Source organism: Periplaneta americana, chromosome 12, assembly GCF_040183065.1.
Source record: "Periplaneta americana isolate PAMFEO1 chromosome 12, P.americana_PAMFEO1_priV1, whole genome shotgun sequence".
Classification (NCBI taxonomy): domain Eukaryota; kingdom Metazoa; phylum Arthropoda; class Insecta; order Blattodea; family Blattidae; genus Periplaneta; species Periplaneta americana.
Window position 1 is genome coordinate 134,180,479 of NC_091128.1, and position 27,150 is coordinate 134,207,628.

At 34.8% G+C, this 27,150-nt stretch overlaps 1 protein-coding gene across 1 annotated transcript in view; it reads right to left on the minus strand.

Moving 5' to 3' along the window:
• LOC138710904 (clavesin-1-like) overlaps positions 1–22,747 on the minus strand; it is a 40,739-nt gene extending 17,992 nt beyond the window's left edge. Inside the window, exons 1-4 of the mRNA XM_069842097.1 lie at positions 22,352–22,747; positions 13,166–13,257; positions 6,597–6,747; positions 1,484–1,683 (exon numbers count right to left, since the gene is read on the minus strand). Of these exons, the coding sequence (XP_069698198.1) occupies positions 1,484–1,683; positions 6,597–6,747; positions 13,166–13,257; positions 22,352–22,469 (561 nt within the window). The 5' untranslated portion in view covers positions 22,470–22,747. The remainder of the gene's footprint in view (positions 1–1,483; positions 1,684–6,596; positions 6,748–13,165; positions 13,258–22,351) is intronic.
• Positions 22,748–27,150: the final 4,403 nt, after the last annotated feature.

The following is a 27,150-nucleotide window of genomic DNA, read 5'->3' on the forward strand; positions in this document are numbered from 1 at the left end:
ATCACAAAGCGAAACAGTAGTTACTAAGCATGATTATATTGAAACGCCTTCGCCTCTCTTTTCTCACAACCTGACGCTGTACAGAGATACCGCGGAATTCCTGTGACGTAAAGTCAGCACAACGGCGAGTCTCCACACAAGGTATCAATGCTGTTGATACAGTATTTACGCTTTTCCTCTAAAGCAGAAAAATGAATTTACTTTAGGCAGTTATTTTAAACTGAATGTCAATTTTAAATGTAAATACTGTATTTAATTCACATTCAGTATAAAATAACCACCTATTTTTTTTTCTTTAGAGCGAAAGCGTAAATATCAACGGCATTCACGTTGACGCAAATTGTTCACCAAAATAGGTAGAAAAATGGTAAACAAGTATGGAATTTATTTTAACTTCATAAGTAAAATGCATTGTTATCAAATAAATTGTATATTCATAAACTCGTAGGTCTAGATTGTAAATCACAGGCTGCAAAAAACACTGTAAAAAGTTTATTTAAATTCATTCAGTAGTTTCAGAGAAAAATGTGCTTAAGTTTTAAAAATATCAACTTACGTAAACTCCATTTAAAAACAAGGATGTATGAATTACATGCGTTGCCAAATTCAAGGAAGTCATTTAAAGGGCTTATTTGCTCCTCACAATATATGCAGAGTGAACCGTAACTAATGTCATTAATTTCAGGGGGTTATTCTTTGACATATTTCAAACAAAAAAGTTTAATAGTATTTGCTGTTTTTGCTTACTTTTCGAAATAAAAATCGTTTTATATGAAACATTTCATAGCATGTTTTGGGAACACCATTTATTTAATTCCCAATATGCTCTGTCAATTTAAGAGAGCAGTGTATTATGATAATAAATGGTTGAAATAACTTTATTTTGTCCTTCAAATATACAGAAATTTGATCCGAACAAAATGTAACTTTTCGTTCAGAAAACGAATTTTAAAATGTTACATTTGTTCTGATCATTTTCGTGCATATTTAAAGGAGAAAACTGAAATTCTTTAAATAATTTATTTTCATAATACACTGCTCTATTAAATTGACTGAGCATATTGGGAATTAAATCAACGGCTTTCTCAAAACACGCCATGAAATATTTAATATAAAACAGTTTTTATCTCGAAAAGGAGGCAAAAACGAACAAAATTGTATTAAACTTTTTTCTTTGAAATGTCTCAAAGAGTAACCTCTTGAAATTAATGACATTACTTACGGTTCATTTTGTATTTTGTTTTAAAGAGCAAGTTTTGTAAGTTTTTTAAACACAAAATAGAAAATCGGAGTTTAATTTCAATTTTCACCTAGAAAATGATTTGCAAAGAAGTGCATTTTCAAAACTAAATTAATAAATCGTGATGTAATCCTTGTAATGTACACACTACTATTCATAAAGAAGCTTAGATAATATTATTGTATATTAAACGATTATGTATGATGTGCTATTATTTTGTCAAATACTTAAGCTTTCACGTACATAGAGTTTGCGGGATGATATACGGACGTTAGTGGGGGTCAGCCATCGAAACATCTTCCAAGAGTAACCGGCCAGGTCGATGATGACAGCTATGCCGTTCTTCTGGACTTCCTCTTCTTCCAGCATCAGCTCAAGCCACATGTCGTCCACATGATTCAGCTGTTCAACAGTCACAGCTTTGTTGTTCATATCAACGTTTCCTGAAACAACCAGGACACATCAAAATATATTATACGATGGAAGAGTAATGGAACGGAGAAAAATTCTCTCCGGCGCCGGGATTTGAACACGGGTTTTCAGCTTTACGTGCTGATGCTTTATCCACTAAGCCACACCGGATACAACCCCGACGCCGAACAATAATATTTGAAATAATATAAAATATATTATGTAACTATTTCTCAAATTAACTTAGAGAATGAAGCCTAGCTATAGCTCAGTCTCTTAAGTGACTGCTTCTGACGTAGAACTACGTCTTTATCCTTACTAGGAATGGAAGAGTAACTTGATAAATGTCCGTCACATAAAAATGCAACCCTTCTCTCGCCGCTCTACTTGTATTCTCCTTGTATTCTTTTTTCTAATTGCCATTTCCTTGCTTCTTGTCTTTTCCTTGATCTCCACCTATTCCCACTGTTATCCCTGTTCTCCTGTATTCTTCTTTTTCTTCTTCTACTTCTTCTTCTTGTTTTCACTCCGTCATCCTTTTATTTCCCTACTCTTCTTTTTACTTACCTTCTTCCCCTTGTACTCCCCCTCCTCTCTCCTTGTACTCCAACTTCCCTCGTTGTACACCCTTCTCTCCTTGCATTCCTCCCTCCTCTCCTTGTACTCCCTTATTTCTTCTTAAACTCCCTCTTTATGTCCTTATACTCCCCTATTTCTTCCCTATTTCTTCTTCAACTCCTTTATCTCCTTGTACTCCCCAATTTCTTCTACAAATCCCGCATTATCTCCTTGTACTCCCCTATTTCTTCTTCAACTCTCTCTTTATGTCCTTGTACTCCCCTATTTCTTCTTCAACTCCCTCTTTATGTCCTTGTACTCCCCTATTTCTTCTTCAACTCCCTCTATATGTCCTTGTACTCCCCTATTTCTTCTTCAACTCCCTCTTTATGTCCTTGTACTCCCCTATTTCTTCTTCAACTCCCTCTTTATGTCCTTGTACTCCCCTATTTCTTCTTCAACTCCCTCTTTATGTCCTTGTACTCCCCTATTTCTTCCCTATTTCTTCTTCAACTCCTTTATCTCCTTGTACTCCCCAGTTTCTTCTACAAATCCCGCATTATCTCCTTGTACTCCCCTATTTCTTCTTCAACTCTCTCTTTATGTCCTTGTACTTCCCTATTTCTTCTTCAACTCTCTCTTTATGTCCTTGTACTCCCCTATTTCTTCTTCAACTCTCTCTTTATGTCCTTGTACTCCCCTATTTCTTCTTCAACTCCTCTATCTCCTTGTACTCCCTAGTTTCTTCTACAAATTCCGCATTATGTCCTTGTACTCCCCTATTTCTTCTTCAACTCCTTTATCTCCTTGTACTCCCCAGTTTCTTCTACAAATCCCGCATTATGTCCTTGTACTCCCCTATTTCTTCTTCAACTCCCTCTTTATGTCCTTGTACTCCCCTATTTCTTCTTCAACTCCTTTATCTCCTTGTACTCCCCAGTTTCTTCTTGTACTCCTTCCTTCTCTCCTTTTACACCTTCCTTTTCTCCCCGTACTCCACATTCTCTCCTTGTACACTCAATTCTCTCTTTGTACACCCCTTCTCTCCTTGTACTCCACTTTCTCTCCATGTACCCCACCTTCTCTCTTTGTACTCTTCCCTTCTCTTCTTGTACTCTCCCTTTCTCTCCTTTTATTCCCTCTTTCTCACCTGCATTTCCCTTCCTTTCCTTGTACACCTCCCTTCTCTCCTTGTACTCCTCCCTTCCCTCCTTGTACCCCAACTTCTCTCCTTGTACACAAGCCACAATTTAAGTCACACAGTATTTGTGTGCACTCATAATTGAGTTCTGGCTTCTTGTCAGCTCATTTGAGTTCTCTCCTTGCACGCCCCATTTATCTGCTTGCACTCCCCTTTCTCTTCTTGTACTTCCCCTTTCCCTACTTGTACTGCCTCTTTCTGCCCTTGCACTCCCCCTTTCTCTCCTTGCATTCCCCTTTCTGTCCTTGTACTCTACCTTTCTGTCCTTGTACTCCCCTTTTCTCTGCTTGTATTCCCCTTTTATCTCTTTGTATTCCTCCTCTTCTCCTTTTACTCTCACTTTCTTTCCTTCCTTTTTCCCTTCTCTCTCCTTTCACTCCCTTGTATTTCCCCTTTCTCTATTTTCGCTTCTTGTATTCCCCTTTCTTTCCTTGTATACCTCTTCCTCTCCGTGTATTCGGCTTCCTCAACTTGTATTCCCTCTTCTTCTCCTTGTATTCCATCTTCTTCTCCCTGTATTCCCCTTTTCTCTTCTTTTATTCCTCCTGTCTCTCCCAATTGGTTGGATACCACATCGTTATCGCATGCACTGGGTTCTTTATGTGGCCAGATGCCATGTTTCCCCCCCCCCTGGAAGTTTTTTTTTTTTTCTTTAACTGGCATAAGTTTGACAGCAGTAAAAGTATTACACGATAGCTGTCTTCAAAATACGTTTTGTTTGCAAGTTCATTGTGCTGATTATCTATAGCCTTTATTCCAGAATGTGCGGAATTCGACTTTGCGTTTACAAAGGTAACTGATGAACAGTTTGAATAGCAGCTGACTTCCATCAATTATTATCTGTCATACCAGGTATCAATATATCTGTATTGATTTGGTCTCAGGCCTGTAGGAAACGCTTAGATTTTCAACCTGAAAATTGTACCATTTTTTCTTAAATGACATGTAGATCAATCTCATAAATATATCATGTTTCTGTTGCTCAATAAAGCTGAAATTTCACACATATCATCTTTCTACTAAAAGGAATAAATTCAGGTGGTGAGAACAAAAAAATTAAAAATTAAAAATATGGACTATCCTAAAGAATAATAAAAATATGCCTTAATAAACCTCTTGATTATCCTTCAGAGCTGCTGTATTAAAGTATTTGACTTCCATCAAATCTATAACAATGTATTACTGGATTTCGTATATAAAAACCGAAACATATTTAATTTATATTCACATAAATACAAAACCAAAAGATCAGACAACATATGCTTGACGGTTCCTAAATGTACTACAACTGTAGCTTATAATCACAGTAGCAACTTCGGTTCAAGGCTTTATAACATGATAAAAGATAAATTCCCAAACATACAATTTGCTAATGCTCTTTATTTCAAAAAAATTATAAAAATTTCTGTTAACAGAGCAAATTTAGAGTTCAATTATTGTGACTATTACACTCTTACAACGTCATACTACTTTTGACCAATAAAACGGTACGAAAGGACGTATTTCAACCAATCATGGCTGCTTATCGCACAATTTTATCGCGTCCCTAGCATTTGTTTAATTTTATCGCGTCTCTAGCATTTGTTTAATTTTATCGCGTCCCTAGCATTTGTTTCTTTGTTTGCCAACATTTGAAACTGCGCTGGTCTGGACGTCAAAAATATATATAAAATACAAACCACTCCAGTCGATGCACAGCAGTTTCAAATATGACTCGCATTGGCATTCAAGAACAAGAATTAATAAAAATCACTGATCGTACCTATGCATCTTCTGAAATCCGATTTACAAATAAATGAAGAGCACCATTCGGAAATCCTGAATAAGTTGAATACACCATGTAGGCCTAAATCAACGAGTTCCACTTCTATTATGCACACGTCCAATATAACATCAATTGAACCACCAACCACATTCAAATTTGAAAATTGTACATTCAATAATTATTCCTTTTAAAATTATTCATTCGGAAATTCTGAATAAGTTGAATACACCATGTAGGCCTAAATCAACGAGTTCCACTTCTATTACGCACACGTCCAATGTAACATCAATTGAACCACCAACCACATTCAAATTTGAAAATTGTACATTCAATAATTATTCCTTTTAAAATTATTCATGTTTATTTTTTATGTCATCGTCATTAATTAAAACTTTTCTAACACTTGTGTATATTAGTTAGGTTATGTTATAGCTTCTGCTCTGAGAGGATAAAAAGAACTTCTGCTATATGATATTATGGATAGTCACGTATCAGAGATTGTTTAATATTAAGATTTATTGAATAGTAATCATTACAATGTCTGTATAAAGACACTACTGCCATCTAGCATGCATCTAGCGTAATATTTGTAATGTTGAGATGGTACAATAATACATTTTAAGACAGTTGTATTTTCGTAAGTCAATTAATATTTTATTGTATTGGAGTACTTCGTTACTTCTAATCTTTATATACTTTCTTCTAATCGTGTAATAGTCAATTAAATCCCACTCGAGTTTTGATTTTCTCTAGATAAATCTGCTCGTGTTCCACTCGCAGATTTATCGATAAAATCAAAACGTCTAGTGAGATTACTGTTGATAAAATATGTTTTTTCTTCTTCTTTATTTTATTTTATTACTTTTTACTCTATTATTCAATAGAATATCTTAACATTAACTTATGTGGAATGCTCCCTGAGCACGAGTATGTAACTTACTCTTCCTGTGGGTGCTAGAGAGTTTTTATATTAAAAAAAAAATCAATATGTATCTTTGTTCTGGCAATAAAGTGTTATTATTATTATTATTATTATTATTATTATTATTATTATTATTATTATTATTGTTGGTAAAGAGAACATCCTTGGCACACTCCTCTGTTAATTTCGGCTAGACTAAATAATTTTAAATTATATTTTATAATTATTTTGCTGTTGTAGATGTCCGTTACTGTGTATTATTAGGTGATGGGATCGCTCTCTTTTTCATAATTCCCAAAGTTTTTTCCTCCTTTGCATAGTCGTTTACTCTGAGTTAAGCTGTTGTGATAACAAAAAAAATGTCAACGCATTGTTTATAATGAAAACAGTTAAATCAACTAAGCTTTTAGTTTCATAATATTATTGGTGGTTAAGTAGGAGTTCCTGTAAGCTTGGTTATCTCGCGCTATGGGGCCTTACACTTATCAGCATTACTTACCTACTTTGACCACGTACACACGACGACCTCGGTTGTCCCTTTCACCGAGCATCACCTGACAGTTGAGTGAATGTATAGTCTCGTACTCACAGGGCGGCTTGTTACAATGCCATTCCTTGGTTTCTGCTCGAAATTTGTAAATCTCTTTCAGCTGAAAACAGCGAATAAACAGGTACTAATTAAATTCAAAATCTTCCTCCACAAAAAGCGACAGGATACCAAGTTCCATGTGTTACAAAATTAGATCCTGGATTTTTATTTAATTCCATTTTTTTCTTTACCATGTATTTGTCTCAAAACTTACAACGTTGGCGAATTAAGGTACTAAGATTATTAATTAAATTAATCTTATTTAAAATAAAACGTGGCAGCGTGGCTCAGGCGGTAGCGCGGTGGATTAGAGTGTAGGCAGTGTTTGGAGTTAAGGTTCGAATCCATTTTCCACCATTTTAAGAAAGGCTAGCCCCAAATCGAGGGAAATAGCATATCTAACGTTAGTGCGAACGTTAATGGAATACGGAACTACATGTTGGGATCCCTATCATTCATTCATTCATTCATTCATTCATTCATTCATTCATTCATTCATTCATTCATTCATTCATTCATTCATTCATTCATTCATTCATTCATTCATTTATTTTATTCCATAGATCTTACATGAGCAATTAAGCTTTAAGATGTGGAACATGTCAACATTTTACAATATTACAATTACAATTTTTACAAATTTTTATAGTTTTACAATTTAGTAATTTTCTACAATTTTTACAATTTTGTACAATTTTTTTACATTTTGGCGAGATGTAGTGAGATGAGATGAGGTCCGAGGATTCGCCAAAATATTACCCGGCATTTGCCTTTCCGGTGGGGGAAACCTCGGAAAAACCCAACCGGGTAATCAAATCAAAGGGGGTAATCAAATCAAAGGGGTTGATGCCAAGGACTCGCCATAGACCATCCGGCTTCAGTCCCACGGCTGGGGAAAACCTCCGAAGAAACCGAAGTCCAAAGGGGGATCCAACCCAAGCCCGAACGCAGCTCCGGATCAGCAGCCCAGCGAGTCTGCCGACTGAGCTACATCGATGGCTCTACTAAAAGTATACAATATATAGCCAATCAGATTATAAAATTTACAAACGCAAACGATCATTCATAAGTTGAGCTATATGTATAATACAAAACAAGTTAATTAAATTTAAGGCATAAACAATTCAACCAGTTGTGATATACAGAAATTGATAATACATATCATGCAAACTACTTCAAATTACAAACACAAACAATTTATCATTAGAGCTATATAGATTACTATTCAATTTAAAGCATATACAATTCATCGGCCAAAACTATAGAAATATATACAATACAAAGTAGCATACTTTCATTAAGCTATACAAATTTGTGCAATTAATATCAAGTAGATTAATTCAATTTATAATCATAAACAATTCATCAGTTGAGCTATACATATTACCATTCAATTTACAGTAGGTCTATATACAATTCATCAGTAGAGCTACACGGACTAGTAATCATTTTAAGAACATATACAATTCATCAGCCAAACTATACAAACATATACAATCAAATTAGTTCAATTTACAAACTTATTTTCGTTAAGCTATACAATTCATATGAAGTAGATTAATTCAATTTATAAGCTTAAACAATTCATCAGTTGACCTATACAGTATACTATTCAATTTACAGTACATACAATTCATCAGTTATGCTAACAAAAAATACAATATATCAGATAAATTCCTTAGAAAGAATCCAGTATAGAGCAGCTAAATTTGTTAAAGGTAAAAGAGAAGATGGAAACGATACGATAAAAGAACTTAAATGGGAAACTTTGGAAAACTAGAATAACATCATTGTACAGAGCACATCTAGGTCAGAAAGCATGGGTAGACATAACGGCTCGCTTAGAAAAGCCAACGTACTATGGTAGGAACGATCATGATTTTAAAATCAAATGTAGGAAACAGAAAACGGATGTACGTAAATTCTCATTTCTAAATAGAACTATAAGTGATTGGAATGACCTACCTGCGGCGGTCTTTGAGGGCTGTCCTTCCTCAAGGAGATTCAATAATAACTTTAAAAAGTTGTGTATAAAGTGCAAATTAAAATTAAGGTGACATTTAACATTTAATTTTTTAAGGTGATGTGTATTTATTTAGCCTGACGAGTTACTTCCTTGGTTTGAATTGTAAATTATTTAAAAATAGCATGTAAGAGGGCCTTAGACTAGAAATGTTTAGTTTAAATGTAGTTCTGTTTATAAGTATGCATAAGGGTGTAATTATTTGACTTATTTGAACTGTTGTATCAGTGAAGCGAGGTGAGTCAGTGAAGTTATGGTTTTACAGTGCAGTGAATAGTTCCGATCAGTGATAATTTATAGCGTCAATTAAATGTGTTCTATAGTGTCAGTGAAATGTGTCCTAAATTGTCAGTGAAATGCGTCATAGTGCCACTACAGTGAGTGAGATGAGAGTAAAGTGAAAGACTATTGAAACTTATGTAGGGCCTATACATATGTAGGTTGTATTGTAAAATTAGGTATTTTATTTATGTTTTATTATTAATTGTAATTATTGTGTTAAATTGTATTGTGTATTCTTATTGTATTGTGTATATAATTTTATTGTGTATTGTATAATTGTATTGTGTACTGTAAATTTTATTGTGTATTGTTTATCGTTTTATTGTGTATACCACTGCCACCGGGTGCTTGCCCACTTGCAGTGTAAATAAATACATACAAAACAGCTATCGACAGGAAGAGAGAAAGGGGCCTTGTTCTGGGTCCCACGTGAGAATGGAGCAGCACATATAACAGGCAACAAAAGTGAGCGACGAAAAGGAGGCAATTTATCGTCCATGCATCCCTCACTTCAGTGAGAGCTATAATATACCTATACATGCATGGGAGGTAAAGGGTCTTCTTTTCGGGTCCCTGGGAAGTTGTTTTAAATATACTAATAATTATTATTTGAAATCTCTAGATATACTGCTGCATTATATAGAAAGTATTTGTCTACAAATTCTTGAGGACTCTATACTTATACGAAATACTCATTTGTATTCTAAATATTAATGTGATTGTATCAAAATTTTATAGCAATTTTTATAGTTAGTAATATTAGTTTCCAAATTAGTACAGTTTTCATGTTAATGAAATTAAATTCTTGTATGTTTGTAGTCTGGATCTGAATGGTCACCTGGTCTGTCAGGCAAATGTCTCCCTTTCCTTGTGAGAAATTATTATTATTATTGAAATAAATAACAATTTTTTAACTCTGTATCATCTACTTATATGCTCATAGAGGTATTATATGTTTTAATAAGTTACCATTAGAGATACAAACTGTACCTTATACAAAATTGAAATATAAAAGAATTCTTATATTAAATGTTAGATTTCACCTATTTAAAATATGATTTTTTATGTTTATTATGTCTCAACCCATATAAATAAATAGTTTTCTGAAATAATTTACTTGTAAACATCAATTTCAATAGAAACTATTTTAGGTAAGTATAAAGATATGATAGTAGTGGTACAAGATTACCCCAAATGACTGTATACGGTATTTTATTGAATAAACAATCAATCAATGTGCTTTTCATCGAAGAAGAGCCAACAAGCAGTAGTTACCTAATTTATTGAATAAAAAAATCAATCAATGTGCTTTTCACCGTAGACGAGCCAACAAGCAATAGTTACCCAAATATGGTAATTTATTGAATAAACAATCAATCAATATGCTTTTCATCGTAGAATAGCCAACAAGCAATAGTTACCTGTACCCAAATATGGTAATTTATTGAATAAACAATCAATCAATGTGCTTTTCATAGTAGAATAGCCAACAAGCAATAGTTACCCAAATATGCTAATTTATTGAATAATCAATCAATGTGCTTTTTATCGTAGAATAGCCAACAAGCAATAGTTACCCAAATATGGTAATTTATTGAATAAACAATCAATTAATGTGCTTTTCATCGTAGAATAGCCAACAAGCAATAGTTACCCAAATATGGTAATTTATTGAATAAACAATCAATCAATCAATCAATCAATGTGTTTTTTTATTTTTTATTTTAGTTGGTTATTTAACGACGCTGTATCAACTACTAGGTTATTTAACGTCGATGAGATTGGTGATAGCGAGATGATATTTGGCGAGATGAGGCCGAGGATTCGCCATAGATTACATTGCATTCACATTACGGTTGGGGAAAACCTGGGAAAAAACCCAACCAGGCAATCAGCCCAAGCGGGGATCGAACCCGTGCCCGAACGCAACTCAATGTGCTTTTCATCGTAGAATAGCCAACAAGCAATAGTTACCCAAATATGGTAATTTATTGAATAATCAATCAATTAATGTGCTTTTCATTGTAGAATAGCCAACAAGCAATAGTTACCCAAATATGGTAATTTATTGAATAAACAATCAATCAATCAATGTGCTTTTCATCGTAGAATAGCCAACAAGCAATAGTTACCCAAATATGGTAATTTATTGAATTAACAATCTATCAGTTAATGTGCTTTTCATTGTAGACTAGCCAACAAGCAATAGTTACCCAAATATGGTAATTTACTGAATAAACAATCAATCAATGTGCTTTTCATCATAGAATAGTCAACAAGCAATAGTTACCCCCAATGACTGTATATCGTAATTTATTGAATAAACATCAATCAATGTGCTTTTCATCATAGAATAGCCAACAAGCAATAGTTACCCCAAATTACTGTATATGGTAATTTATTTAATAAACATCAATCAATGTTCTTTTCATCATAGAGTAGCCAACAAGCAATAGTTACCCCAAATTATTGTATATGCTAATTTATTGAATAAACATCAATCAATGTGCTTTTCATCATAGAATAGCCAACAAGCAATAGTTACCCCAAATTATTGTATATGCTAATTTATTGAATAAACATCAATCAATGTGCTTTTCATCATACAATAGCCAACAAGCAATAGTTAACCCAAATGACTGTATATCGTAAGTAATGTATTGAGTAAACAATCAATCAATCAATCAATCAATCAATCAATCAATGTGCTTTTCATCGTAGAATAGCCAACAAGCAATAGTTACCCCAAATGACTGTATATGGTAATTTATTGAATAAACAATCAATCAATTAATGTGCTTTTCATCGTAGAATAGCCAAGAAGCAATATTTATTTTTTAAAACATCTCTCTTTCGTATCCATGAAAGCAAATAACACACAAATATTTTGTAACAGTAGCTCATCCGGTTAGTTTATAAGCAACGTACCTATATATTAAGTTAAATGACATTGAAAGTAACTCACATTTCCGCTACAGGTAAAACAGTTTCGATTATGACATTTGAGATAACTATGTACTTTAACAGGATTTCCTTAATAATGCGTGCGTTGGATTCTGACTATGTAGGCCACAAAGCGCAACAGTCAATACATAAATCTAACTACAGAGTGTAACAACAAAAATTTCTGTAACGGTATGTTAAAATTATTCTCTTGTTAATTTCCATTTTCTCAGGAAGCATGACCATATTTAAAACAAATACTATTTTGTCTGTTTAGAGTATAATTTGTCTTTCGACTATAACAGAAATATACAGGTGGAATTATCCAAATGCCGAAGCGCGATTCTACTAGAAAAATATTCAGTAAACGAATATCGAACTAAACCCAAGAAAGTTGTATAAATAGTGGCAATGCCTAAAGTTCTGTCATGAAGTGAGTGCTGTATAATGAGAAATAAAGATGAGAATACCATTCACGTTCACAAATTTACATTTTTAAGGAATATCAAACGTTATTCACTACTGGATGTCATTAACAATGAAGAAACAAAAGGCAACTACATATTGAAGCTATAAATTACCAAATTTAAAAGTACACAATCAGAATGAAGGGAACTCTTAAAGTAATCAATGAAAAAAAGACTTTCAAAAACAATATAGTAGTAGCCTAAGTACCAGATAAAAGAAAAAAATGAAGGCCGACAAACAGTAAAATATTTAGATCTATTCAAAAGGCCTCACTCATCACGAAAATGAAGAAAAATATGATGATGATGATGATGATGATGATGATGATGATGATGATGATGATGATGAAAGAACATAAAATGGTTCGGAAATTTTTGTCCCAAGTTGTATCATTTATAAGTTCCTTTATGTGTAGTATACGTATGATAACAAAGCTCGGAATTGTTCTTCAAACAAAAGAGAACGAGGTTAGAATCACAGTCTAGTATATACAGTCACGAAGCTCAATACGTAGAGAATATGCATCCAATGACAGTTGAACTTTAGTTTCTAGCCGCTACTATCGCACAGTCTATTGTTCCTAGTACTCCCAGTTACTAATCCCTTGGAGCATTGTATCGCGAGAAATGCAAAAAATCACCTCAAGCTTCGTGACTGTATGTACTAGTCTGTGTTATAATTAACATCATGCCTCGGGTCTAACAGCAAATATAATAATTGACAAGCATTGACGCACCAATGTTGCCTGTACATTATTCCATACCTTACTAAAAGCCAGCTCAGGATCGAAGTTCTGCCATCTGAGATATCTCAGCATGAATTTGTCATCCGTTCTCACTTTCAGATTCTTCTCTCCTGTGAAAGGAAACATGAGATGCACATATATGCCTAGCATTATTAACAGGTTGTTACTACTACGAAAATCGTGCATAATTGGCTTATTATGGCATGCGAGCTGATAAAAGCAATGACGTAATACCGGAACGCTTGCTATCTTGGATATCGTTTTCTATGCGCAACATAACAATAAATGAAATAAAGGACGGAAGGTAACGTATCATTTGTTTCCAACCTTTAACAATTTTGTATCACTTTTGTAATATCACATGAAACATTTCTGTGGCTCAGAGAAACTATATTAACAAAATAAAAGAACATTTGTAACATAGCCTGCAAGGTCATCCATTATTCTTTACTAAATACCAAGGCCTGGGGCAACTAATCGATACGAACATATGAAGACAATTTGTCAGCTATGGCAACGCTCTGGATCTAAACAGGTAGCAGAAATATACAATAGAACAAGAGAATCGTCCAAGACAACTATAATGAGTGTCCAACTTCCAGGATTGAGGGGTGTCAAACATAGACGATATTATTGAACATGTAAAAGCATAGATATTTGTCCGATTCCAAGAAAATAATATTTCCAATATAATGAGGTGTCCAAATAAAGAGATTTGACTGTATAAAGTTATTTTCTTCAGTGACACTTAAAAATAGAAAAATAATACGGTTATCTTAAAGTATGCAAGAATCAATTACTAAACTGAAAACGATTTTTCTCCCAATAGTCCTCGTTTAAGTAAAAAAAACAAAGAATTTTGAGCTTGAAAAGCGGCTAAGATAAGAAACAATATGCACCTTCTTCTAAACACAAGATAACAGTAATGCAAAATATTTTCCATTCACATACACAATTGCATGCACAATCAAATACAAGTAAAACCATAGAACACGATATAACTTTCGAACAACAATTATTCACAAGTGTTCTAAAATGCTGTGTGCAACACATATTTCATATAATTCTGATCTCTTCTATTACGAAGGTATTGTTCCTCGCTTTGTGAAGTACAGTGGCTTTTAATAGTAATATGCATTACAAGAGAAGTTTTCATGTTCGAGGAAAAGTTTCAAAAAGCGAAACGTAGTTGAGCTTTTTTAATTTCCGAGAATTGAAAGAAAACATACCGCTCGTGTATCGTACATTATTTTGTGCGAAGATCGTTTATTACATACCTGAAAGAGGAATTCCTAATTAGTTGCAATGAAATCTCCGTCTTGGTTTCTGTTCAATGACTGCAAATTTGCAAAACAAAAATATCTATCTTCAACATTGTTGTTTAAAATATTTTCTGTGTTTACTATACTCCAGCAGGCCGTGATATACGTCTGTCTTTTTTTTCCCCAGTCTATGGAATCTTGTTGATTTTTTCACGGCTTCCTTAATGTTACTTGCATCACGAATGCAGTAACTTTAGTGGAGTTACTTAATTTTTGCAAATATTTAAAAACAATAATTAACAGTGCAATTTAGGTGAAATTGCAGTGGTAAGTTTCCAATTTATAATTATTACTATAATGAACGTCTCTAAAAATAATATGTTAAAAGCCTAAAGCAGTAAAATCAGTATGTCACTTAAGCGGTAAGAAGAGGGAAATTGTTATGTGTGTTAGGTTGGGAATACTGAATGTGGAATTTTAGACTTTCCGCGGATTGGTTTTGTGCGGAAACCAAGCAAATACGAACGATCTCGCACAAAGGTAATGATGACTCTATTCCTACATAGGTTATGTTATAAAAGTTGAAACAACCCACCTTATCGACAGAAAGGAAACTGATGCAGGTTTGTAGATTATACGTATTATAGCGTCGCGGGGGTGGACACTATTTTAATAGTGACAAGGACCCAGTATCTCGGGGTATATCGAGATCCCCTGCACAGGGTAACGTGTGAAGACTCCAACAGTCCTCGAGGCACGAAGTCTACAAGAATGGACAACAAAGTGGCGAGAGAAGCGGAAGGAGCAACCCTCCCTGCCGGGTTAGTAGACAGGGGAGTGTGTTTGGGAGCTCTGAGGAGGCAGCCCCTCCACCTTTCTAGGTTTGCACGGCGCTCGTAACGCAGTCAGACCGAAATTAACCATTACTGAGACTCAGCACAGCATACAACCGGATGGATTTGAAATACGGCAACCTAGGCGCGAAAAGGACAAACGATTGGGAATCAAAGATAAACTAAATATTGTAACATGGAATGTAAGAGGATTAGGAATGAAGGAAATGGAATTACAAAAAAAAAAAAAAAAAAAAAAAAAAAAAAAAAAAACTGAAAGAAAAGCATACACATATTGCAGATATAACTGAGACAAAGAAAAAATTGAAAGGAACTAAAGAACTAAATGATTATACAATGATTTATAGTGGCGTGCCACAGAATATAACAGCCAAATGTGGAGTAGCAATATTAATAGATAAGAAATGGAAAACACGTATAGAATATTATACATACGTAATTGAAAGAATAATCACCGTAAGACTGAAAGTAGACAGAGGTCATTTAACACTAATTGGCGTTTACGCTCCTGAGGAAGGCAAGAAACAAGAAACAGAACAGTTCTATGAACAATTACAAGAAACAATTGAAAAGGTAAATAAGATTGATTACATGGTAATCTGTGGAGATTTCAACGCAAGAGTCGGTAATACACCAATCCCGAAAATAATGGGACCAAATGGAGAGAAATGTTTGAATAGGAATGGACAACAACTTATACAGTTCGCAAGCATGAATAATTTTAAAATTACTAATATATTTTTTAGGAAACTAGACATTAATAAATATACATGGAGTGCTAGGGGTTTGAGATCCATTATTATGTTATAATAAATGACAAATTAAGATCACAGATAATAGATGTACATGTATACAGAGGCTGCGACATTAATTCAGATCATTATTTAGTAATGGCTAAACTTGTATTATTCTCGAAATGGAAAGAAATGAAAAGTAAACCAAGAAGCCATAACACAGAAGTCTTAAAGGTATACCTGCTCAGAGATGAAAGCATAAGGAATTTATATCAACAAAGATTACAACAATATCTACTAAGTAACTTAATGGACAAAATATCGAAGAAGAATGGCAAAATATCAAGAACTGTATAGAAAAAGCAGCACAAGAAGCTATACGTAGAAAGAATAAATTCAGAAGTAAGAAAGGCCTGATAATTTGGAATCCAGAAATAGAGACTGCAATTAAAGAGAAACAAAAAGCCTGTAAACAATGGCTGCAACAAAAGAATGAAGAATCTAAACAGATTTACAAGGAGAAACGAAACCAGGCAAAGACAATAGTTAGAAATGCTCATCAAAGTTCTTGGGAAAAATTTATAAGCGAAATAGAAGACGATATACATGGTAGATAAGATTTCGCATACAAAGTAATCAAATAATTGAATAAAACGGAAAAAGATGTAGGTAAAGATAGATGGATAAAACACTATAAGGAATTGTGGTTGGAAGAAACTGAAAGTGAAACTGACATAAATAATGAGAAGACGGAAATGCAAGAGATTGATGGGATTACGTTTGAAGAACTTAAAGAAGCTATAGAACACACTAAAAACAGAAAAGCAACAGGCCCGGATGGTATCAATATAGAGCTATTAAAATATGGAGGAAACGCTTTGCATGGAAGACTACTACAGCTAATTAATAAATGTTGGAGAACTAGAGCGATTCCTGAATCATGGAAAATAGCAGAAGTTATATCGCTATTTAAGAAAGGGAACAGTGAAGACTGCAGAAATTATAGAGGAATCAGCCTTTTAAATGCAATATACAAGATCTATACAAGAATAGTAAATAAAAGGCTAAGAATAATAACAGAAGTTCTCATGGAGGAGGAACAAAATGGTTTCAGACCCGGACGTTCCACAATTGATAATGTGTTTATCATGCAACAGATGTTTGAGAAGAGGAAGGAATTTAATCTCGAAACTCATGTCGCATTTATAGACTTTGAAAAGGCTTTCGATCGAGTAAACAGAAAAAAGCTATGGTTTATAATGAAAGAACAAGGATACCCTCAGCACTTAATAGATGTAGTGAAAAATATGTATATGAATTCTAAAATAATCATTAACACAGGGGATGACAGAACAGAAGAAATAATAGTAAATAAAGGAGTTAGACAAGGGTGTAGCATGTCGCCAACCCTTTTTAATATTTATATGAATGACATTATTCAAAAATGGAAACTCATTATTAACCCAGGCATAAAAATAAACAGAGAAAGAAAAATAAATATTTTATTATATGCAGATGAAATGGTTTTAAAACAGAAAACCGAAAATGACTTACAATACTCTCTCCATATATTAAATCAGATAGCGAAGAACTATAACTTTAAAATCTCGAAAAGTAAGACTAAAATAATGGCCTTCTTGGGAAAAATGCAAATAAAATCAAAAATTATAATTGATGAACAACCCTTGGAGCAGGTGTCCAATTATAAATATTTAGGTTGCGAAATGAGTGTCTACTCAGGAAATTTAAAAGACAGACACTAAATTGTCCAGATTTAAGATGATATGTAGCACCATCCATAAGATATTAAGAAATAAAACAAGAAAAGAAACTAGAATGAAATTTTATAAAATAATGGCAGTCCCAACGTTATTATATGGAAGTGAAGTCTGGGTAAGTTCGAACAGTACAAAAAGAAAAATTCAAAGTGCAGAAATGTATTTTCTAAGGAGAACCACAGGTTGCACACTAACGGACAAAGTTAAAAATGAAGAAATTAGAACAGAATTGCAGACAGTTTCTATAAACGAACAAATTGAAAGCTACCGTAATAATTGGTTATATCACGTAGACAGGATGAGCAATTCGAGACTAACAAAATTACTGTATCAATACGATGAAAGAGTAATGGAACGGAGAAAAATTCTCTCCGGCGCCGGGATTTGAACCCGGGTTTTCAGCTCTACGTGCTGACGCTTTATCCACTAAGCCACACCGGATTCCACCCCGGCGTCGGAAGAATCGTCTCAGTTTTAAGTTCCAACTCTTGGGTTCCCTCTGGTGGCCGCCCTCTGCACTACGTCATAGATATCTATGAACCTAGGACCGAAGTCCACACATGTGCTGAGGTGCACTCGTAATGAGTGACTAGTTGGCCGGGATCCGACGGAATAAGCGCCGTCTTAAATCACGAAGTGATTTACGCATATCATATCATATCATATCATATCATATCATATCATATCATATCATATCATATCATATCATATCATATCATATATCGGATCCCGGCCAACTAGTCACTCATTACGAGTGCACCTCAGCACATGTGTGGACTTCGGTCCTAGGTTCATAGATATCTATGACGTAGTGCAGAGGGCGGCCACCAGAGGGAACCCAAGAGTTGGAATTTAAAACTGAGACGATTCTTCTGACGCCGGGGTGGAATCCGGTGTGGCTTAGTGGATAAAGCTTCAGCACGTAGAGCTGAAAACCCGGGTTCAAAACCCGGCGCCGGAGAGAATTTTTCTCCGTTCCATTACTCTTTCATCGTATGATGACGCAGAATATCTGCATTGAAATATAATATGTACTTCGGTACATTATAATAATATATATGATATGCGTAAATCACTTCGTGATTTAAGACGGCGCTTATTCCGTCGGATCCCGGCCAACTAGTCACTCATTACGAGTGCACCTCAGCACATGTGTGGACTTCGGTCCTAGGTTCATAGATATCTATGACGTAGTGCAGAGGGCGGCCACCAGAGGGAACCCAAGAGTTGGAACTTAAAACTGAGACGATTCTTCCGACGCCGGTGTGGAATCCGGTGTGGCTTAGTGGATAAAGCGTCAGCACGTAGAGCTGAAAACCCGGGTTCAAATCCCGGCGCCGGAGAGAATTTTTCTCCGTTCAATTACTCTTTCATCGTATGATGACGCAGAATATCTGCATGGAAATATCATATGTACTTCGGGACATTATAATAATATATACTGTATCAATACTGACCGATTGGAAGGAGGGACGTGGGACGACCAAAGAAGAGATGGAGAGATATGCTGTGAGGACGGAACAGGCAGTTTGCCTATACCGTGAAGTGCAGAAGAAGAAGAAGAAGAAGAAGAAGAAGAAGAAGAAGAAGAAGGCGAAGAAGAAGAAGACGTATTATAACAAAGGCAAACGTGGGATGGTCCTGGGATGGTCCCAGCTGCGAAGTACAGTACGTACTTGGCTAATATCGCGCAACTTCAAGCAATGCATGACTCCTTCCTGTCCTTTGTCAATATTATTATCTTTTGTCGTAACTTCGGTGGAGGGCTGGCATTGCAGGGGTGACATTGCTCTAACTACGTGTTACGAAAGTCTAGTCTAATAATGTGTTTGGTTTTGTAAAAGCAGCGAGGAGAACTTTCACCAAAGTCGGGTTCCAGACTGTTGAGAGAATAGCAAGAGAAACATAGACAAATTAAATTAACTAGTCGTATATACAGGGACATCATTTTATTTTTACTAACATCATTAATATTAACCTGGCTATACCTTTGGGTAAAGAACCGGAAACTCCGTTTGCTACCCCCTTCCACGACTGGAGTTCGATGATACTCCATAAAATACAAACAAATCACTTTACTAGGTAGGATAGGAAGAAAGAAAAGTAATTCATCCATTTACGTAAACTAGGAAATATCGCAATTTTGAGTTTGACAATTTTCATTACGCTTTTGTTCAATGAAAATTCAGTACAGTATTAACAATAAGTATTTTTACTCACGAACTGAGTTATCCATGCGAACGTATTCATTATGCAGTGTAGGCATATATTATACTGTCTACAACACATTAGCGTGCAACATAGAGAATGAAGTTAAAATGAAAAATAATCATAATACGGATATTTAAACACATTTTTGAAAATGGTGACCGTTCATTTCGATACAGGCTTGAGTTCTTTTGTGCATACTATCGCACTATAGACTATTGCATCTAATTCCAATTACCAGTTTCGTCCTTCGTACTAGTAACTCATGTTGAAATAATTCTGTACCTACTCCATAAAAGAGTACCTTACGTACTATAAATTCAATATTCACTTCTGCCCGACCCGGAAAGACAAAATTACTCAGACATGCTATCTACTGTCCGTCAAAGTGGTTTTGTCGCAGGATCGTAGAAAGGGGGAAATCACGTGACAGTTAATTACTTAACGAGGCCCTTTTATTTTAAACAGTTGTATAATATTACGTAGACGTCCAATTAATTCCTAACAGAAATTAATGTTTTCAGAAAAGAGCTAAGACAGCCCAACCACTAGCCTTTACAGTGGGGCGAGCAGAAGCAGGTAGGGGAAATCGGGATGCGACGTAGGCAAACGGACGGACTCAATATTGAAAGTTTTCGTCACTGGAAAACGCGAACATATTTCTGGAACGTACTATACTCACTAACTCAGTACTGCTTACTACATGCGGCCTTGGTTCTGTGTGGAGGACAGTTGGAACTTCATTAGTAGAAGGGGTGGGAGTGAAGTACATTCAAAAACTCAGGTACAATAAAAATTGAAGTAAAAATAAAATGATGTCCCTGTATAATTTATGTATGCTTATGTTTGTATCTCAAAACACAAGGTTACCAGTAGTATATTTGAAACAATATATGTTCAGAATTGTTCTAGTATTCATTTCAGAAGATAATTCTGAAATTAATAGGATACTTGACTAAGCCTACCTTACGTGATTGATTTGTAAATGTAAGTAGTGCGAAAATTATTATGAAAATTTCGGTGGCCTATTATTTTATTTTATTCATATAGCTTCTTTAATAATAGAATTAATAAACACAATACAAAGTTCTTTGTCACTCGTCTTTAGCATAGTACGACTACAGTCTAGTATATACAGTCACAAAACTCAATATGTAGTAAATATGCATCCATAGATGGTTGCTAACCACTAGGATCACTACTATCGCCTCATTACAGACAATGCGAAATAGTACCTGCACAGTCTATTGTTCCTAGCACCCTCACAACTCAAGCTTCGTGACTGTATATACTAGACTGTGGTACGACAGCGGCAGTGTTCTTAGTGAACACTCAAAGAGATGATATAACCACAGCCCAGTATATAGTCACGAAGTTCAATACGTAGGGAATATGCATCCATAGATAGTTACTAACCGCTAGGATCGCTACTATCGCCTCATCACAGACAATGCGAAATAGTACCGGCACAGTTTATTGTTCCTAGTACCCTCAACAACTCAAGCGTCGTGACTGTATATACTAGATTGTGATATAACGGACAATGGAGTCATAGATTATACACAGTAGCAATGCCTACTCTCAGTACTCCCCACCAAAGGTGTGAATCGATGTAAACAGATGTAACACTTTAGCCCTATTGGATAAGTGCATATACAATTCAAACTCTTAAGTAAAATATACCGCATACTTCATTGCATTTTATTCAAAAAGGCTTCCGGTGGTTATTATTAGTTTTTCTTAACCCTTAAATTGGCAAAGCTTCATTTCTCACACTAGTTTATTAAACCTGGTCCGACCGTAAAGAAAGTAACTATCACAATGTCCATATTCTATAATATGTTGTACAAGATTATAGTATTGTGAAATTTTAATTTTCCTACCATTGTTCTATTAAAATTATAGCATGTACTCTATTAACCTGTTGTATCCTATAGGATACATTGTAAATTTAAGGGTTAAGGCGACTTGAGACTACATGTAACTCGCAAATCAACGACTAGTACTCATCACAATCTGGCAACCCCGCTTAGGCCTTGAAAGTCTTGAAGCTGGACGAAAATAAGGTTAAAAACGACAAAATTCCCGTGCACTGAACAGTAGACAGTAACTTTCTACCCGTCTGCTGTAATATATTCTACACAGAGTTCAACATTATTTTCTCCAGAAAAATTCAAAACTACATATGAAGCCTTTTGATTAACATCAAATCACAAGAGTTTACTGCAAATGTTTAATTAATTTTGAACTCAGATAACACCGCGAAAATTATTATTTTTGTAGTTTAGGTCTATTAACTAGACAAAAATAGTACAGATCATCATTATCCTCCTGAAAGGCTCCTAAAAGAATACTTTACTGTAATTACCTTGTAAAAGCTCGCGTAAGGTTTGAATACATTCCTGGACGAGGGCACTATCCTCCTCTATGTGGGTCCTGTTTACTGCCGCCTTATCCGATTTCTTCCTCCCTGCCTTCTTGGACATTTCTTTAGATTCACTGTTGATAGACAAATGAACAAAATTGTTCAGTTCTGCAGTCGGAATCACTTTCGATTAAGTTTTCTTGCTACAAAAAGTAAAACGTAAATAGATAAACGCGTCCAACCGGCCTTGCCTAGTCAAGTACTTGCACTATATGGTATTCACACGCCTCGTAGTGGTGGCGGACTGACGGTTGTCTAATGAAATGATGGGTGTCGTTTGACGTTTCGAGTGAGTGATGCCTTACCAGTCCACTCGAGTGTATTATCTGAAGGAACGTGCTGTTATAACAGAAATGGCAATGTAGCCTATATTACATGACGTATGCCGGTCGTCCTTGAAAGTTCTTGGCTTAAGTCTGTAGCTGGGAGCTATATTTTTTAACTTCATACGAAATATTATATAATGTTATGTTGCTAAAAATGTCGATTTCGGTATTATCAAGGACAATACAGGTTTTCAGCTCTCCTGGCTCCAAACCCCATATTCGGTATCTATACCATTGCGTGCCATTCCCCGAACACCGGTGTCGTGAACTATTGCTCAGATTTTGTTCATATTCTGTATCAAGAAGTCAATTTATCCACAAACGATATACAGGGACATAATTTTATTTTTACTTCAATGTTTACTGCACCTGAGTTTTTGAATTTACTTCACTCCAACCCCTTCTACTAATGAAGTTCAACCGTCCTCCACATGATGATGCTGTATATTAAGAACCAAGATAAATTCAGTACTAATCAAGACATTCATCATTTTAATACAAGACATAACTCAGATCTTCATCTACCCTCTGTTAGTCTAAGCTGTTTTAAAAAGGAGTTCGCTATTCATGTATAACAGTCTTCAATGCACTGCCTAATTATCTTAAAGATTTGAAGAACCACGAGAAAAGGTTCAGAAAAGAATTAACCAATTTTTACATACTCATACCTTCTACACAATTGATGAATTGTTTATGCTTGTGAATTGAATTATTCTACTTAAATGACATGTACAATTTTATATAGCTCAACTAAAATATGTTTTTATATTGACTTAATCTGTTTACTATGTATTGTACTTTTTTGTTTAGCATAACTGATGAATTGTATGTACTGTAAATTGAATAGTATACTGTATAGGTCAACTGATGAATTGTTTAAGCTTATAAATTGAATTAATCTACTTCATATGAATTGTATAGCTTAACGAAAATAAGTTTGTAAATTGAACTAATTTGATTGTATATGTTTGTATAGTTTGGCTGATGAATTGTATATGTTCTTAAAATGATTACTAGTCCGTGTAGCTCTACTGATGAATTGTATATATACCTACTGTAAATTGAATGGTAATATGTATAGCTCAACTGATGAATTGTTTATGATTATAAATTGAATTAATCTACTTGATATTAATTGCACAAATTTGTATAGCTTAATGAAAGTATGCTACTTTGTATTGTATATATTTGTATAGTTTTGGCCGATGAATTGTATATGCTTTAAATTGAGTAGTAATCTATATAGCTCTACTGATAAATTGTTTGTGTTTGTAATTTGAAGTAGTTTGCATGATATGTATTATCAATTTCTGTATATCACAACTGGTTGAATTGGTTATGCCTTAAATTTAATTAACTTGTTTTGTATTATACATATAGCTCAACTTATGAATGATTGTTTGCGTTTGTAAATTTTATAATCTGATTGGCTATGTATGGTATACTTTTAGTAGAGCCATCGATGTAGCTCAGTCGGCAGACTCGCTGGGCTGCTGATCCAGAGCTGCGTTCGGGCTTGGGTTGGATCGCCCTTTGGTCTTTGGTTTTTTCCGAGGTTTTCCCCAGCCGTGGGACTGAAGCCGGATGGTCTATGGCGAGTCTATGGCGAGTCCTTGGCATCAACCCCTTTGATTTGATTACCTGGTTGGGTTTTTCCGAGGTTTCCCCCACCAAAAGGCAAATGACTGGTAATATTTTGGCGAATCCTCGGACCTCATCTCATCTCACTACATCTCGCCAAAAAAAAAAAAAAAAAAAAAAAAAAATTGCACAAAATTGTAAAAATTGAAGAAAATTAATAAATTGTAAAACTATAAAAATTTGTAAAAATTGTAATTGTAATATTGTAAAATGTTGACCTGTTCCACATCTTAAAGCTTCATTGCTCATGTAAGATCTATGGAATAAAATAAATGAATGAAAATGAAATGAAATGAATGAATGAATGAATAGATCCAAGACTGCATATACAGTCATAGTAGCCTTATGGTCGTAGTAAACAGTTCGTTCCAGAAATATGTTCGCGTTTTCCATTGACGAAAGAGCTTTCAATATTGAATATTTTCGCACAGGTACTGTCGTCCATTTGCCTACATCGCATCCCCACCTGCTTCTATTCGCCTCTCTGTAAATGCTAGTGGCTGGGCTGTCTTAGCTCTTTTCTGAGAACATTAATTTCTGTTAGGAATTGGACATTACGTAATTTTATACCCATACAATTGTTTAAAATAACTTAAATAAAACGGCCTCGTTAAGTAATTATCTGTCACGTGATGTCTTCCCTTTCTACGACCCTGCGACATAACCACTTGGACGGACAGTAGATAGCATGCCTGAGTAATTTTATCTTTTCGGATCGGGCAGAAGTGAAGATTAATTTAAAGTACGTAAGGTACTCTTTTATAGAGTAGGTACAGAATTATTTCAACATGAGTTACTGATACGAAGTACGAACCTGGTAATTGCAATTACGTACAATAGTCTATAGTGCGATAATATGCATATTAGAACTGAAGCCTGTATGAAATGAACGGCCACCATTTTCAAAAATGTGTTTAAATATCCGTATTATGGTTATTTTTCAATTTAACTTCATTCTCTATAGTGTACGCTAATGTGCTGTAGACAGTATAATATACATTTCATAATGAATACGTCCGCATGGACAGTTCAGTTCGTGAGTAAAAACAATCATTGTTAATACTGTACTGTATTTTGATTAAACAAAAACCTAATGAAAATTATCAAACTCCAAAGCATGATATTTTCTAGTTTACGTAAATGGATGAACTACTTTTCTTCCCTCCTATACCTAGTAAAGAGATTTGTTTGTATATTACGGCAGTATCAACGAACTCCAGTCGTGGAAGGGGATTTCTGGTTCTCAATCGTTGATTCAAAGGTATAGCCAGGTTAATATTAGAAATATTAGTAAAAATAAATGATGTCCCCAGCGAATAGGGATTTTAAAGAATGGACACTGAGCGAATTTTCCTGTGTTTTGTTTCTCTGTGCGCCAGCGGTTAGTTCCACTTTCAAGCGCTAGAGGTAGTGTAATCGAGCATACGCTAAGATAATAACTGAGTATAGAGTTGAGACACAGGATCCAAACATCGCCTACCTCATCGCATAATCCAGTAACGCTTTGCTTCAAATAAATTCAAGTTAACAGCTTTTCCTTATTTCTCAGTGACAAACTAGTTGTAATAATAATATTTTATATTTCAGATATCATAAATTATATTATAAAATAATATAATACATTATAAATTTAAGTATCGAATTCGTTTAATATTTGTATATAATATAATGTAGGTATATGGTTTTACTTCTCGTAAGTGTTTTGTTTTTCCATTTTCAGCGCTATCAAATCATTACATATTTCAATTGTTGTTGGGGTCAACGTCTGAACTCTCATTATAAAGGAACTCTGAGTCCAGACATTATAGTTAATAAAGGATTTATTATTTTATGGATCCAATGTATTTTATTTGAGTACATAATGTACCTAGATGTATTAATTATATGTGTTATATTTCCGCTGTGTCGACTGCTAGCTGGTGTGATGTCAGCGCCAACTCTAGGGAGAAAGCAGAATCTGACGCTCTAGCTGGCTTGAAGGTCATTGAAATCTGTCCGGCTACATCAAAGGTACCGACGCGAAGTGTCCATTCTTTACAATCCCTATTCGCTGATGTCCCTGTACTTGAAACATAGTATTTTAGTAAACGATTAATGGGGCTGGCCACTGCGTAGCTCAGGCCGTAGCGCGTTTGTCTGGTGTTCTCGAGTTGCGCTCATGCGTAGGTTCAGTTCCCACTTAGACTGATTACATAGTTGGGTCATTCCAAGGTCTTCCCAGCTGTAAGGCGAATGTCAGGTAATATACAGTTTTTACCAAAAGTTTAAGGACACCCCTCCATAAGTGATGTTGCACTCCTGTCCTTATAGTTATATGAAATCCCCTGATGTTTATACAGGGACCAAATGCCTGTGAAAAGTGAAGTTTTTACTGCAAACCCAATCTGTCTATCTTCAAAACTGTGGATTATATAACAATTTGTCTGTTCTGAAACTTACTGAAAAACTACATATTTAGTGTAGAAAAAAATTAATTACTCCAGAATGGATTGACTTAGATCAGTGAATTTTGTAATGGACTTAAACATATCTGAAAGACTTCTTGTGCAATTACTGTTTTCCGTTTAAAAAAATTTTGTGCCAGTTCGTACAGGTATTGTAATTCAGATTGTTTTTTTTTTCTTCAGGAAAAAATGTCATTTTCTAAAATCCTCTTGCGCTTGAAATTCGCGATTGTTTTTTTTTTTTCTTCAGGAAAAAATACCACTTTCTAAAATTCTCTTGGGCTTGAAATTCGCGGCAAATAGACCCGGGTCCGCCACTGACATTTACAAC